Source organism: Halictus rubicundus, chromosome 7 (genome assembly GCF_050948215.1).
Source record: "Halictus rubicundus isolate RS-2024b chromosome 7, iyHalRubi1_principal, whole genome shotgun sequence".
NCBI lineage: Eukaryota > Metazoa > Arthropoda > Insecta > Hymenoptera > Halictidae > Halictus > Halictus rubicundus.
The window spans coordinates 14389448-14406717 of record NC_135155.1 but is presented as its reverse complement, the minus strand read 5'-3'; the positions used below and the strand labels follow the sequence as shown (position 1 = coordinate 14406717).

General features: G+C 39.7%; 1 protein-coding gene and 1 long non-coding RNA gene across 2 annotated transcripts in view; one reads left to right on the top strand and one right to left on the bottom strand.

Moving 5' to 3' along the window:
- The window catches only part of LOC143355660 (uncharacterized), a 250921-nt gene that overhangs the window by 204674 nt on the left and 28977 nt on the right, over positions 1-17270 (bottom strand). The window lies entirely within an intron of this gene.
- Positions 1-17270, top strand: part of LOC143355658 (uncharacterized) — a 35313-nt gene that overhangs the window by 4719 nt on the left and 13324 nt on the right. The window contains exons 2-3 of the mRNA XM_076790698.1: positions 8442-8663; positions 11489-11637. Coding sequence (XP_076646813.1) covers positions 8579-8663; positions 11489-11637 — 234 coding nt within the window. The 5' untranslated portion in view covers positions 8442-8578. The remainder of the gene's footprint in view (positions 1-8441; positions 8664-11488; positions 11638-17270) is intronic.

The window sequence follows — 17270 nt, the reverse complement described above, 5'->3', positions numbered from 1 at the left end:
CGGTATCGCGTAAAAATAATTAAGAACAAAAGGGCTTCATATAAATAAACTACATGGAAATTTCGGTTTCCCGTAACAATTACTGGGAGCAGAGGTTCTCCAGAACCGAGATCGCTATGTTAACAGTTCTAAAGCCCCACGTCCGTTCCACAGACTGTTACAAATTGTTGCAAACAATCTCTCGGGGCGCAATGGCTGTCGAATAGGGCGGATAATAATTAAACCGCGACTACTCTGTGAAGAACGGGATTTTCGGGTTGTCGCTGATTGTCCGGCCGGCTAAACGATCGACCTTAATCACTGCACCAGGACTCAGTGACGCAGATTTAGGTTTGCTCGGACACGGTATAATCGGCCGACATTTTCGCCGGTCTCATTGTTATTAAATCAAGCACGTCTCACTGTTCTCCGGTTGTCAAGGTGTTCGAATAATAGGCGGGCACGTGATCCCCGGCAAATCCTCGTCCGGAAGAGGTCCTCGTTAAATTTCGCAATCGTTATATCGGGACACGGTTTCAACTTCGCCCTTCGAAACGAGCAATTAACGCGTGCCCGGCCGAACTAGTTAATTAAGTGATAACGTACAGAATTAATTAACGGCCGTGGTTGTTTTTGCGGAAGCGAGCACCGCGCCCGTGCTCACCGACGTTATGCTATCATCGTCGACTTTGATTTTGATGCACCAGAACTTCGAAATAATTAGGCTGGACCTGGTTTCGCGAGTTTCGCGAACGATCTGGCCGTTGCCAAACTTTTGCAATTAAGGTCTTCTTATTGTTGCAATTTTTTCTGGGCCTGATGGAAATATTCTCTTTACGGGAAAATCCTCTGTGAAATCGATTAAATAGTTTCCATGGATTTTTATGGAAAGTAAAATGTTTATGCACTACTTGCAAGAACTGGGATACGAATCTTATAGATTTCTACTGTTAATAATCGTGATTATTACTCGTATTTTTACATTTTTCTAATGTTTCTCCTGTTTTATATTCCACCGTATCATTTTTGTCATAAATGCATAAAAAAAATCGGTTATTGAAAACTGACAGAAAAATGATCCCGGAGGAGTGAACAGGAATCGCAATTTTTCCTCGTACAGTTTTGTATATTTGCAAATGCGACGAAGAGAAAAATGGTCGAGATGAACGAAACACTTTGCATAGATAATGTAAAGTGGGGCTTGTTTTGTTTAAGGATTCTGGGTATTCGAGAGAGTTGACTACTAGACGGAACGTCGCCGAGTTGTTCGATCCGGATCAGTGTGTGGCTGTCTGGTTGCGCCGTCACGCTTTCAATTAATCCCATTAACGAGCGGTTTCCGCGACTGCAATAATTTCGGACGAAATCGGCCTGTAACGACACTGTATCGGCATTGACGTCAGACTCACCGAGTTTCCGTATTAAGGTCGATTATTTGGGTTAAGAATTTCGTTTCCGAGGACCACCGAGGCCAAGAAAATTGTAGAACGCGGCCCGCGTTCGCGCTTCCATAGTTTCTGGCAGCGAGCGAGCCTTTTTCATTCATAGACATAGCGTTGCACTTATGCCCGTGGGACTGAAGTATACCATCGGCGTGATTCTGCCCGTGTTGCTCTCTTGATGATAGTGTTTAACGCTTAACCGAGCACTGAATGTGATATCTTACCGTATAAAAGTAGTAAGCGTATTTTTATGGAAAATTGAAATCGTTAGTACCATAAATTATTTAATTAGGACACTGGAAATTAGGGGTTGAAACGACCAATCATGTCAGTGTTACTCGCTTCTTTTACTTCCTATTCTTTAGACTCGTATTATCGATTCTTTTTAGTAACAATAGTTTTTATAGTTAGGGGTGGAAAACACATTTCCTTTGCTTTTTATTCCTTAGATTGATATTGTAAATTTGTTGAGTGAGAAATAGACTGCGGATCTTTATGCATATTTTCAAAAAATATTGTAACAGTTGCCAAGAATTTGGTGTGATTTTTATTTATTTTGATCGATTTATTTATTTATTTAATTTGATCCGATTTTCTTAAAATTTGTCTGGTGATAAACTTCGAAGTTAGGGGTTGAAAATACACTTACTACCCATTATCATATTGCAACTTTTATTTTACGTTTTATTTTTGGATTCGTGTTATAAATTCTTTCAGGTTCATTTTATAAATATAAAAATCGATCCAGTCACTTTTATAGACATCTCGATGGAAACATGTAATTACGTCTGAGGGTTGAAAAAAATCAAAGACTCTATTGGCCGTAACAGATTGTACGATGCGTTGACTATGAGTCTGCCAATAATACACCCGATTCGAGATCTTCATGAGAAAAGTAGTATAATTTTATTTTGTACACAATTGTTTTTTTTTATTTTATAAGCTTGATGTATTTTCTGTGTAGAGTTGTAAAATTACCAGTCATTGAGTTCCTGTTTTATCTGCGTGGATAATTTTAATAGCAATAATTGATTTTTATATATATTGTATCGTCCCTGCAAAATATATTTATGCATTATGTGAAAGGGAGTTGAGCGCATAAAATTTATTTAAATGCTTATGGTCTACAAATGGAGGGAAGTTAAATGTGACTTCCAGGGTCATATTGACCAGAACACAGTGCAAAGGTAATATTTCGCAAATTAAATTGGACCGCACTAGACATCCCATTAAAGAGAGACTTTGTAGCCCGTTCCACTATACAATATAAATTAGTGCTATCAATTTCGTTTATGTACTAAATAGTTACCCTGCCAACCAAGTATGTCCTAGAATAAATCAGGATAACGTAACCTTTAACACGAAAGCTATCGAGCACTATAAACGATTGGCTCTTACGTAACTCTTTCACTAAAATAACAAATTACATATAATCCACTAAGATTTTTCACAACTTATAATTAGTCTGCGGATTTTTACGCAAAATAAAATTGTTCTACGTCGATGATAATCAATAGAAGCTACACGGGAATGTATTTCTTCTTTCGATAATTTTAATTAGTCTTAAATAATGTAACAATATTTTACAATTCTTCTAATATATTTAGTTTTTCATCCATTTTATGCATTTACAACAAAAATGTGTAGATGTAATTTAAAACAGTAAAAACATTAGAAGAACTTAAAAATAATGTTATTTTCCACCTATTAAACATATTAAGAAAAAATTCCAATTTAGGTAGACAATTTTAATTTGGCATGAAGATCCAGTGTATACTAATTATAATATATACTACGTTCTCAAAGAAATTAATATTTTCAAGAAATGAAAGTGAAAATGTATAAACTGGACAACTAGTAATCAATACGTGCAAAAACATATATTTTTTTAGTTCTCTTTTTCACTCTAAGTCGAACGAAGCTTTTTATGAAGATAATTTTGTAGTTTAGTCGGAACTGGTAAAACTGGAACAGTAATTTTGACCACTGGAGTTTTACAAAAATTGCCAACCTCAAAGGGTCAAGCACCTAAGGAGCCATTATGGCAGCGTTGGTAGCCGACACAGTGGCAACGTCAGTCAATGGCAAACGCGTTTACCTAGTAGAGAATGTGTGACGCGTGAATAATGTAGCAGAGGGTGGCAATCGGCACGCACGCGAGTCCTGCCCGACACGGCATTAGGCGAATGAGCAGACTACAATCATCCTAGCCAGTTCAAAGGCCGCCGATGTTCGAGGGTGTTCTCACCTAAATTATTTTTTAAGCGCCCGTGGCTAAATTCCATTAGTGTCTCGACGTATATACGAAAGCTTCGGAAATAACACTCGTATCATAAGCAAACATTACCCAAAATGACTTTTTTTATTCCCACTTATTCTTTCATGAAACTCTTAGCATCCCGTTCGTCACACTTTCCTGATTAGAATGAGCCCAAACACGATGCAATTTGGATCATGTTTACTCGTTTAATCCACGATGTAGTACAACCTCCATTATCCGAACTGACCAGTGGGATATACATTATTTACCCCGTTACGGTATTAGATTAAATCTTTTCAGATTTGTACAATGTATCGTGCTGTATATGAATCATTCTAGATTGAACTGTGTACTTCGACAATGGAGAATTCATGTACCGGTTCGGATAATCGAGGTTCTATTATATCATGGATTAAACGAGTAAATACGATCCGAATTGTACCGTGTTTGGGCTCGTTTTAACCAGAAAAATGTCACGAATATTCCGGCAAAATGTTCGTCAAAAAATGATGAAGCATAAAAAAGTTTTGTAATTACTCCTTTAGTTCCTGCGTCGCGCAACGAACGCAATGTCCATATCGCGCGAGGATCAGCAGCCACGATATAACTCTGTCGTTTCGATGCCTTCATTTCAATGAAAGCACAATAACAAAAAATCGATTTGTCGCAACGTAAATATACCGGCAACGTACGTTTAACTTACTTCCCTGGTGAATGTTTCATCCGGGGAATCTGCGCAAACAGAACCGATTGCGGATACCGCATTACGCGGCAGCAGTAGTTCGCGTAAACGCGATTGGCCCTCGCGCAAAGACCTTAGCCGAAGTCGCAGCTGTTACGTTGGGCGTTTACATAACGCGGGAATTCTTGTAAAACTGCGGATAATATACGGTCGCACAACGGTAACCAGCCGGAAGCAACGCCGTTAACGCGATATTGAAGCTCGCGGGTTTCCGCTCGACAAATAGCCTAGATTCGTCAATTCCCACGGAACGTTGTCGGCCGAACCAACACATCGCGAACTTAAAAGGGGACGGCGTGCAGTTCCGCGCGCCGTCCATGCGTCGATAACGAAATCAAGTCTATTGTAGTAATTACGCGTTATTTTCAGCCCTCGCACATCGACTTTTCCGCGGTACGGTCGATCAGCAACCTCGATTCGTTTTTACGCTTCGGAGAGCGCCGACGAGAAAATCGTTTCAAGAAATTACACTCGAAGTAAGAATTTTGACGATTTTTTCGTCAAAAAAATCTCCCTCGCGTTAATAATTCCAGTGACTGAATTCTTCAGAGAGCTTTCGACACGTGTCGAAACCGAAACGAGTGGTTTCAGGTGGTTTTCACGCGAGCAGGGCCGTCGCGCGCCGGGGCTGTGTTTCTCGCGTGTAGCTCCGGCTCTCGAGAACTCGTTCGCCCATTTTTTTCCCGGTGCGGAACCGTTTCAGCGACAACGGGAACACGGAAATTGGGCTGCTGACGATTCCATCGCGCGGTCACAACCTCGCTCTTCCGGAGAATCAAACTCGTTCGGAGGCCTCGGCGCGCGCGTTTCCCTTTTCGCCATTCTAGAACACGTTGTGTCACCGCCAGCGCGTGTCTCGACGGGGTACACCATGAAAATAAAATGTTTTTTTCCGATAACCGTTAAATAAAATGAAGAGTTCTCTTTAGGGGATGCTTAGCAACACCTTGACTTCACTTCCATACTGTAGTTTTTTATTATTCAAGATTACAAAGTGACGGGCGAAATTACTGGAACATAGAAAATTGTTGTTTGCGGACTCGATCAATAATAAATACTTTTCGATGTAGAGTTCAGTGTAGACTGAACCGAACCAGTGAACAGACGCTATTCGAAATGGTAAAACTTGTTGGAGCAATTTTTTAAAAATCCCTTGTTAAATCGGACTATGGATCAATATAGGAAACAAGAAATCGCCAGTGTGTGTGATTTAACAGATCCACGGGGAAGGTTAATGTATAACGTTAGGCTGACTGTGAAATGCGATTGTATAATAATTTATTAACCTCGGTGGCTATAGAGCTGGCTATAGAGTCGGTAGTTTTCTGCGATTCTTGTAAGTATTTTAAATACGCTGGTTGAATTGTGGGTATCGCTGTATAGTATCCAACATTTTAGTAAATACTGCACACATTATTTTTGGAAGGACCACAATTTTATACGTAAAAAGAAGGTTGAACTTTCCTTATTTTTTAAGGGTGTGCAACTCGTTAATGTCTCTCGAAGGATATTCTTACGATAAAATGGCTGCCACGCTCTTCCGGTTCAAGCTATCGAGCTCACTTTTTCAGTAAATATTATGTAAACATCAGATAACAAGATGTATATATTGATTTTTCAAAGAGCCGCAATTTCGCATCATAAAAAAAAAATGGACAATTGGAGGGGCAGGCAGGATAACGGACTGCGTCGCGAGTTCAAGAGATAAACGCACAATTCTGCTGGCACGAGTGCAAGTAATACAAAGGCTTCTGTGAATGTCGCCCTCAGGTTTTTACCACCCCTCCCCCCTCGACTCGTTTTCATCCCCCTTCCCCTTGTACGACGTGAGCCCCGTCGAGGGATCGCGACAGAGTTCATAATACGGAATCCTCTCTACTTTCGGGGCTTAGCGTGTCCGCTTCCTTCCTTCCTTCCTTCCTTCCTCGGGCCTGAATGTTTTCAGCCCCGATTACAACGTAATAGAAAGAAAATTCAATTGTTACACCTCGCCCGTCGACGTTTCCCGCCAGCCACCGGAACGATATTAATCTCGTTCGCGAAATTGCGTCGAACGTGTGACGAAACTCCCCCCTCCCCCCCACCCTCAACCTCCACGAAGGATTCCGCCGTCTGTTATAATAACTGCGGGTCGTACAATGAATTTTAACCGTCGTTGTCGGAAACGGGCTTGCTCTTGTCGAACCGTTATCGCAAACGTCACGATTTTCGAGCAAGCGGACTTAAGTTGTCCATATCGGTGCAACTTTTTAAGAACGAATTTTTATTTGCTATTCATACAGTCTGAGGTACACTCTGAAAATACCCCTTTTATAGTCTGCGACACTGTTCGTGCGAAATACACTCTTCTCGAGTTGTCGGAGTACTGTAGGCCCTTATATGACGAGACGAAAAATGAAACGGTAACTAATTTAATGACGAAACTCTGTTGTTTTTGATTATTTTTGAACGAAACTTTTGGAAACACCTACGTCACATTTTTCTGGCCAAAACGAGTCCAAACACGACACAGTTTGGATTCGATTTGCCTGTTTAATCCTCGATATGGTAGAACCTCTCTTATCCGAACCGATCAATGGAACATAGGTGTTCGATCATCGGAATAGTCATCCAGCCTAGATTAAACATTTACAGATTTTTAATCGTGCTGCGTATACGGAGACAAATGCAGAATTTAGGTATCGGTTCGGATAGTCGAGGTTCTACTAAATCGTAGATTAAACAAATAAACATGCTCTGAGGTATATCATGTTTGGACTCATTCTAATCAGAAAAATTGCACGAATCTCCTGACCATATCCTCGCAAAGAGGTAAGAAAATTGAAAACTAAAAAGTTTCGTCATACTCTTCCGTGGGCATCTCTTTCACATCGAGTGATCGCTATAGGCACTTTCAGTGCCCCGAGGAACCAGTGTTAAGGGTTGTCCTATGTTATGAGGGCTGCACCGGATCCACAATATAATTAATCCCATTGCTGCCAGTTGTTGTCACAGTCTCGTATGTGTGCGTACACGGGCACGTGCGTCATTTACGAGGCGTTTGCGAGTGACGTGCAACGCCGTGCAATAATTTAACAGACAGTTGTTACGGCGGCGTATCTTGCGCGTACCGGTTTCGCCCTGTGTATGCAGTGGACAGCTAATTTCATAGAATTATTTAACTGCCGCCGTGGAGACGGGCGGAGAAAGAGTGAGAGAGATGGACTAGCCGATATTAACGTTTTCTCATATTTTTAGAGCCGGCCGACCCCATTCGCCGTAAAAGCTTCAACAACCGGTGTTTGGCTTTTCGCGAGACCGGCTTCGTAACTCGGGGAAATCGATCGCGATTACAAGAGCAAACACAAGAACCAGGTTCTTGCGAATTAGTCACCTCGACGTCCGATTGGTCGGATGAAAATGTTGGACGTACTATAGTTGGGTTAGCAGTGTTCCTAGAAAGTGACTGTTTTATTTTCGGATTTATCCGTCCTTAAAAACGTTCGCTATTATCAAAGAAAGATGAAACAAGCGTGGGTCGCCAAAGACCCGGGCATCGCAGCGGGGTAAACAATGTTCACTATCAAGTTCCCCGATGGACCTTCAATCACAAACAAATCGAAGAATCACGAAATTATCACAGAAAGAAGAAGCAACCGTGGGTCGCCAAAGACCCAGGGATCGCAGCAGGGTTGAAAACGTTCACCGTTAAGTTTCTCAATGCATCTTATGAAAACATCAAACAATCCTATCAACGGAAGAAAAATCAAGAGTGTTTTCCATACTATTCCCAGTTCTGGGTCACGATTTCCTGTAGACACGTGTGGCGGCATGATCCATTCGCGAACGTCTTCGCGCGCTTAATCACGAAACAGTCCTCTTTGCGATAATGCGCAGTCATTTACGGGCAATCAAGCGGTTAAGGTCGTCCGCGCGTCGCTGCGCAATTATCCCGCGTTAGGGCCAATCAGGGGAGTCCCACGCGAGAATCGAGAAAGGGAAAAACGGTGTGTTATTATACTGATTTCTGTCGTGTCAGATACGATGCTCCTGGCCGCAGTACGTGGACGGTGGTTGCTGGAATAGTCGACCCTCGTGCAACACAAGCCAGGTGCTAATCACGGCTGCGAGACACCTTTGTCGTTCGCCCTACGCCGCACCCACGATCCGAGGACAATGGAGAGATCTTCGAGCCATCACTCGAGGATCCTCGCCTCGATTTTCTGCCTGTTCGCCGTTCTGCTGCTTCCTTCGAGGACCAGTGAGTAGTATAACACTTTCCGAGTAGATCAGCCCTTGGGACTAGATGGGGTTGCTGGCGTTCTAGATAGATGTCCTTGATCGGAGGGTTGATGCTTTGGTCAGTGGAAGGCCGCTTGTTCTTTACCGAGAGATGATCAATGATTGCGAGCCTCCTGGTTACTGTCACGATTAAAGATTCGAAATGACGATAAGAAATATCGAGGATTGACAGTTGTTGAGGAATGAATATGTTTTCAAAAATCAACGAACGACGATTGCGAACGTAATGGTTTCTCGAGAAATAAGGGACTGGTACTGTGATCCTAGCAGTTACAAGAAAAGATTCAGAACGACTCAATTCATTTTTATTATATTAAATCGAAGTAGAACGACTTAATTTGTTGTTGTATAAAACTCAAATAGAAGGACTTAATTGGTTGTTTTACAAAATTGAAGTACGATTTAATTTGTTGTTTCATAAAATTGGAGTACGATTTCATTTGTTGTTTCATAAAATTGATGTACGATTTAATTTGTTATTTCATAAAATTGAGGTACGATTTAATTTGATGCTGTATAAAATTGAAGTAGAACGACTTAATTTGTTGTTGTATAAAATCGAAGTAGAACGACTTAATTTGTTGTTGTATGAAACTGAAGTAGAACGACTTAATTTGTTGTTTCATAAAATTGAAATACTATTTAATTTGTTGTTTCATAAAATTGAAGTACGATTGAATTTGTTGTTTTATAAAATTGAAGTACGATTGAATTTGTTGCTTTATAAAATTAAAGTACGATTTAATTTGTTGTTTCATAAAATTGAAGTATGATTGTATAAAATGATTGTATGATTGTATGTAAGTATAAAATTGAAGTAGACTTAATTTGTAGTTGTATAAAATCGAAGTAGAACGACGTAATTTGTTGTTGTAAAAGTCGAAGCAGAACAGTTCAATTCATTTGAACACAAAACTGAGATACATCGCAATCCACCCTACTATACAAAATAACTGAGACACATAAAAAGGTAAAAAAATTCGATTTCATTCGGATGATAATATTATCGGTTTCTCGGTTTGAGATAGGAAAGAATTTTATATTTGAATTTTCGATGCGTCCTAACGACTCGAGAACTGGTAATGGGAATGGAGTGAAAGTAAAAGTGCAATTACTCGGAAGGAATTAGATTTATTAGGACGAATTCCGAGGACTTGGTCGAGACGTGCTCGACCGTGGAGCTCTCTTGTCGACAGAGACGCCCGAGGAATCGCAAGAATGCGTAGACAATGCGCGGGATGCGATTCAATGTCGGACGGGAGACCATAATGGCGGCCACTTCGGTCACCGGCCATAGTTCGGGCAAGATTCGCGAAACACTCGTGCTCTTTGGCAATCTGACGGTGGTCAGCTCGAGCAATCGCCGGATTAGCTAATCTATTTCGCTGTGATCACTCGAAGCCTCTGCAAAGACTGTCCTGTCAACATGAAATTCCACTTCTTCATGAAAGTAATCATTTTTGCATTTCTGTAGTTGGTAAATTTTTTAAATATTTTTTTTTTAATCTTTTTATTTTGCTTGTGAAATAGTCGATCGACAAGGTCCATTTTCTTTTGAATAGACAATTTACAATAACTTTTTAAATTCTTTTTCAATACACAATTATTATAGAGTACGCTGCGTAGAATATAATTTCCCAACAGTTTTTCGAGAAATTTAATTTTGAAAAAAATTAATAAAATTCACAAATGTAAATCTGTCTCTTCGAGTGTGAATTTTTTGAATGAGAAAAATCATTTAATTTTCTACTTTTATTAGTTTGTCTACTCAGAATCATTTCAATGAAGGAAGCTTAAAATATGAATTCTCTTGTTACGTCATGCGTTTTTGTATTTGCATAAGAATGATATCCGCATCGCGGCTGGAAATATTAATATTAATAATTTGCCGCTGATGGGAATAGATAAGTAGATAGAGTGTTGAATAATATTTACACGTGTGTCATCGTAATAATCTATTAATTATACATTCGCATTGAACGACGGAAATTGAATCTCACGAAATTGAACCACTTATAGGCTCATTAATTATTCTGACGCGTGAAAATAGGCTTCGCGTCTTCCTCAGGAAACTATTCTTCTCTTAGTTCACGATTACGTTCGTATTATCTTCAAAAAATTTAAGGACCGCGTTCCCAATTTTAATAATTCTTCAAAATCGAAAGATTCATAGACATTCGAATCTTCGTGAAAAATCAAAATTGTCCAAGTTAATACCAAAACACAGAAATGGAATGAAATTACATTTTCTTTTTTAACAATTTCAGTAAGCCGAAAATAATGCAACAGTATCCTCAAATTCCCCTAATGTCCAGTACTGTATTTGACCTATTAATTTTAAAACCGTGGTTTAACAGTTGTGGAGACCATAGTTAAAAAAATTAGAGATTCGTATCAATAATCAATAATTCTTCAAAAGCAAACTAACCTTATTTTTAAAATGGAAAAATAGACAAAACGAACACTGTAGATTGCATGTAACAATTACCGCTCCCTTTCAAATTAAAATATTTCGCAAACATAATAGAACGATTGACTACGATCTCGATCGCATAATCGATGAAATTAATCATTTACGAGATACAGTGCAATTTACTCGTTCAAAGAGCCCACCAGTCGAAATTTTCGCGCTCGGCCAGCGATTCAGACGGAACAAAAATTTCGACTGTTTCCAGTGGTCTGTAATTCGCACAAAGCGTTTAATTTGCCTGTGATCGTCCGCAGTTGGAGTAATTCAGTGAACAAAAAAAAAAAAAAAAGAAAACAAAACAAAAATTGTTTCAGATGCTATGGAGGAGAACTGCACGGATTTCCAGGGCAATACTGTTCGACACGGCGAGTTGTACGTGCCGGGCCCAGCGGTCTGCAGTCTCTGCGTTTGCTATCATTCGGAGCCAATGTGGTGTAAAGCCATCTACTGTTCCCCACCCTACGTAAGTATCTTCCCGCTATCACCCCCTCATAACACGGTTCCTGATTCAGGAATCCTGAATAACATAATTTACGGAATTTCCACTACCCCCCACGAACTGTTTCATCCCGCTGTTTCGCTGACATGAACAGAGTAATTTCTTGCTATGATCAGATTTATTTATAAACACCGTTATTACCACTATAATGAATACATAAATTTCACTATATTCGAATTTTATAATATTGGGCTGGAACGAAAGTTTGTTGTTAACCATTTGCACTCGAAGCTATTTTAACCCCAAAACGAAACATTTCTTCCGACCTAGAATATTTCCTTTCTACATTTAATTTTTTCACGTTATACATACGAAAATGGTGCAATTTACTCCTACAATACTGAAATGTTTAGTAATTTATTATATACAAACAAATTTAATAATTTAAAATATATTTTGAATAACGATACAGCAATTTTTAGTGGCGCCTTACAGTCACCATTCGAGTGCTACGGGTTAAATTAAAATTCAAAGGTAGAATTAAGGTATTTGTAGATTTATTTAATTAAATATTTTCTGTTCTGTTCTATTATTTTTTTCCAGGTAATTTATCATTGAATAAACCTGCGAATAAATATCTGAATTTTAACTTTGAATTTTAACTTAAAATACGAACTTCCGTTCCAAAACAATAACTTAAACCGTTTTTTGCGTTATTTTTACGTTTCGTTTAACACGGCTTCGGTAATGCACAATTAACCGTGTTGTAGGAGGTGCGACCGTGTTATCCGGTTTCGCCAGTGTTTCCTTCGGTTTTGACCGGTTCTTTTGTTCGATTCCGCTTTTATCACCGACGGTACCTCCGAAAGCAACTCGGACGAAACGCGACGCTTCGCGAAAAGGATTGCATCCATCGCGAAGGAGCGAGATTTCGAAAGTTGCGCACGAGCAACGGCTTTTCGAGCTACGAAATCGAATCGTCGGACGATAAGCTTCAGACAACTTATCTGAAAGGATCTGTGCGAGGATTCTTTCTTTTGTTGGGGGATCTCGAGCGACTGGTGTTGCAAGTCAATTTGGGGTTGGTATTGTTTGTTCTGAAAGATTTCCAACGGTACAGGGACGTTTCAGAAATTTATCGAATTTTGATTTCACTTTAGATCGTGACTGAGTTGCATGGAACCTGAATTTATTATTTTAACGCGTTGTGTGTTTCATTAGTGAGACAATTTTAAAATAATAAATAAAATAAATTCTAGGCTAATTGTTTAGAAAGAATACAAACAATGAACCTCCATTGAAATCTCCAATTGTCGAATTTTGAAATTTTCGAAACGTTCTATAATTACAGAAAATTATAATTATATATTTTTTTAACATGTTACTTGCGTTATTAATGAGACAATAATGCGTCCAGTTTAAAAATGTTAAATTTGATTTTTTCTTGTTTTGTTTAATGTTTTGTTTTTCTCTATGAAATAACTGTCTCAGAAATAAGAATATCTGCGCTGCACTAATGTCAATAGATTCATTAAGTAGCTTGCGGATGTATGCCATCGGTCTGACAAAGGTGTCGATAAAAGAAATTGGTTCGAACCGTGAGTGGGTTAACGATCACCGTCGACGATCAACGAGAAATTATTGTTTAAGTGGCATTAGGTTTGGTTGCTACATATTTTCCAAGTTATTGTTTTCGAATGGGCACTTGCGTAAACGATCCGTGCTAACGTCAGTACGCGAGAGAGCCTTCATACTAAAAAACATTTGATAACAAGAAAGGCTGACGTTATTAAACGGATCGATACACACCTCCAACTAGAACTGGGTTAACCATTTATTATTTACATCGACCATCCTTCTATATTCCATTAAGTCACCACTATCGCGCGCGTTCTTTAACTTCTGCGATCCGATGAATAAAAGATTTCTCATTTTACGTCGACGCCGAGTGTCCGAGTGATATCTGGATAACGGATTCATACAGGATCATCGGAAATCATTGTTTCGAGGACTCCGTCTAATGAATTAAGAGAATAACGTAGGCAATCCTCGAACAACATCGTTAATTTCTCGCGTGTGTTGTTTGAAATCGTATTACAAGGGACGTGCAATTAATTCCTGTTAATTGCACAGAATTTTAGACAGATTTCAAGAGAATAATTCTTCTTGGAATCGTTACGGCGGAAACTTCAAAAATTGTGTACCTGATTGAAGTACAGTAACGTCTCGATATATGTCGTCACGTCCCTTACGGGAAAAATTTAGAGGAAAAATATATTTACTAAGCTGAATGTGTTTCTAAAAGTTGTTAAATTTGTAAATATATTTAAAAAATAGTAAAAAAAGCTATTAAATAAACAAAAGGTATGGTACATTATGCACCATTAAAAAAGATTACTTGCTAATATTCTACACCGCAAATATCACTTCGATATCTTTAATAGTTTAGAAGTTATACCAAAACGTCACTCAATTTCGCGTTTTAGACCACTAATTATTTCTTTATGAAACTATTACCGGCACATTCGTGACATTCTTCGCGTTAAAATGAGTCCAAACACGATGCAATTTGGCTGAAATTTACTTGTGTAATCCACGATATAGTTGAACCTCGCTTATCCGAACTGATCAGTTACACATGACTCTTTAGACAATAGAACAGTTGCCTGGCTACAGTGTTAGCTTAAATGTGCATGGGTCACAAATTAAATTAAATTCAGACGAATTCGGGTCACCCGTTCGGATAACGGAGGCTCCGCTACATCGCTGATTAAACGAGTAAACACGATGCAAATTTTGCCATGTTTGGGCTCGTTTTAATCAGAAAAATGTGACGAATATTTCGACAAAATATGCGCAACGAACTAATCAGAAGCAACAGTTTCGTCGTTGAATTAGCGTTGTGTCTCAATTACGAGAGTGCCTCGCAGAGGATCAGGAGCATTACCGGGACGTATGTATCATTTGAAATTTTGCCATCTGGATATTTTCCCGAGGATTCGACGGCAGTGACGTCACCGCGCCCTTCACCGGAAACAGAGGCCCTCCAGCTTCCGGAATTTCATCCGCGAACGCGAGCTCATTAAAATCATTTACACCGGTCGCATCCGTGGCGCGTAATCGATTCCGCGCGCTTCGATGCGGCGCAATTTCGTCACGCTTGAAATAACATTTCTCTTTTCTCGTACTCGCCCTCCCCCTCTTCTGCTTTTATTTTCCCGCCACGACCCATATGCAGCGCCATTCATTTGTCCCGCGCGTATTTCGACGATTAATAAGCGACCCGGATCGAGAAAATCGAGAAAGCGACGGAATTTTTTGTGCGTCGACGAGCCTGACGCGCTAAAATACTATTTCGAATGGCGGATGATAAATAGTCGGATCCCGTTTGGCAATTTACTCAGCCTGACAGTGGGCACTTTACACTGGAACTGCAAATGCATGTTCCGGGAACAACGTGTCACTCGCATTGCTCCTTGATCCCTTACCGGTGCAATAAATTGTTCGTTTTTAATTATTTCTCTATGAAACGTTTATCAACATATCCGTGACATTTTTCTGATTAAAATGAGCCCAAGCACGATATAGTTTGGATCGTATTTGCTCGTTTAATCCACGTTGTAGTAAAACCTCCATTATCCGAATCACGCCCGAATTCTCCATACTCGATATGACCCAGCGAATTGTGATCCTAATGATATCGTGTTTGGACTCGTTTTAACCAGGAAAATGTCACGAGTATGCTGTCGAAAGTTTCACAAGGAAATAATAAAATTAAAAACCAAAAAGTTTTGTAACATTATACTAAAAATTTGTACCGAGTATTGGGATAATAGTTACCTAGTTGCAGACTCAGATAAAAATCCTGATTGGCGTATGTGGGTCGTTTCGAATTGAGCTGCTTACTTGAGAATTCAGATATCGGTTCGGATAATCGAGGTTCCGTCATATCGTGGATTAAACAAACGAAGTATGCTCCGAATTGTGTCATGTTCGTACTCGTTTCAACGAGAAAAATGTCACGAGTTTGCTTGTAAAATATTCATAAACAAATAATTGAAAATCAAAAAGCACGACACTGTCCCACCCATAAAATGCAAACTAAAATCGAATCGATGTTATTGAAAGCGTGGTAAATTGTAGCCTCAGGTTCTTCAGCGGTAAAAAAATATTTTTAAACTCGGCAACGATGGATTGCGGGGTCGATCCTTGGACTGACGGGACAAGGGTCTGCCGGGAACATCTTCGCCTTTGAATCGACGACGTCTCGGAGCCCGCAGGCCGTGAAATTGCCGGATAATTTAATTAAACCGGGAATCGGAGTGTCCACTCGACCCCAGCGATGATCGCGAGCAGTCTTCTTTGAACTCTTCGACCGCCGAAATCGCGCGTGAGCCATTCTTTACACCTTTGACAACCCCCTTTAAACTTTCAGACTCTTGGTTACTAGGTCAACGTAGGTGGAACAGCATTTTCAGATTTATTTTCGCCAATTCGTCGTCGTTTCTCGAGTGTTTACCAGAGATTGAGGTATTGCTGGTGGAAATGGGAGGGTTAGGATGTAGGGTGGGTCATTTTGTTCGATGCGCGTTTTAAGCTCTGTGTTTAGGGCTGTGGGGACATTTTTGGGGGCGTGCGCAGAAGCTTTAGGATCCCGCAGAGGGTATTCTGATTTTAAATAATATTGATTTATCAATTGTTACGAATCGTAAACTTTCTGCATTACGATTTTTTGTAAACGCGTTTATGCGCGGTCGAAGGACTTGAATTATTTTTGTGTTCGAGTAAAAACTACCAAATTAGACGAGTAACCTGACTAAATTGATTCTATGAATGTAAACTTTCTGTACACATTTTTAAGAAAACTTATACTCAACCCTTATTGTTCATTCAACTCTTAAATTTGTGCTAATAATTATTTAATAAATTGGACCTGCAGTTACAATTTTTGAAAAATTTGTATGCTAAAAACACGAAAATAGTGAAACCTACAATAAAATTGTCGACCGTACAAACGTAAGTAGTTTTTCGCAAAATGGCGGTGAAGCACGCCCGATCAAATGGATATTGCGTCGCGAATTTATGCTAATCGAAAACATCGTTTCGGAAGTAGGAAGCGCGGAACAAAGCGCGCAAAACTCGAAAGAATAATAATCACTCTCGATTAAGAAGAGGCCTGGGTCGAGGATCGCAATTAGCGGCCATTACGCGAATTATCTGTAGCTACGAGATTGTCGAGCGCTCGCGGGGGTATGAAAAAAGGGGCTCGGAGAAAATAATGAATATTATTCGTTTAACGAGGATTCGTTGCGGACCGGTGTCTTTTTTCCTTTCATTCCCCGGTGAACAGTCTCTCTCTCTCTCTCTCCCCCCCTCTCTCTCTCTCTCTCTCTCTCTCTCTCTCTCTCTCTCACCGTCTGTCTTTCTTTCGTTTTTTTTTATCGGAAAGGGACCGAACGGTGATTAAAGTTTGTTCTCGGAATTAATTACCGCTAGCAGGAAGTTGCATTACCGAGGGAACTTTCATTTACGCCAACTAACGGCGCAGCCTTCTCTTTTTTTCAATGCTTTGTGTCAGTTTCAGAAAATATTCGAGTAATATTCGTCTTGTGAAAAGAAAAAGGTAGCGACGACAAGAATAATGACTAGACTGCGGA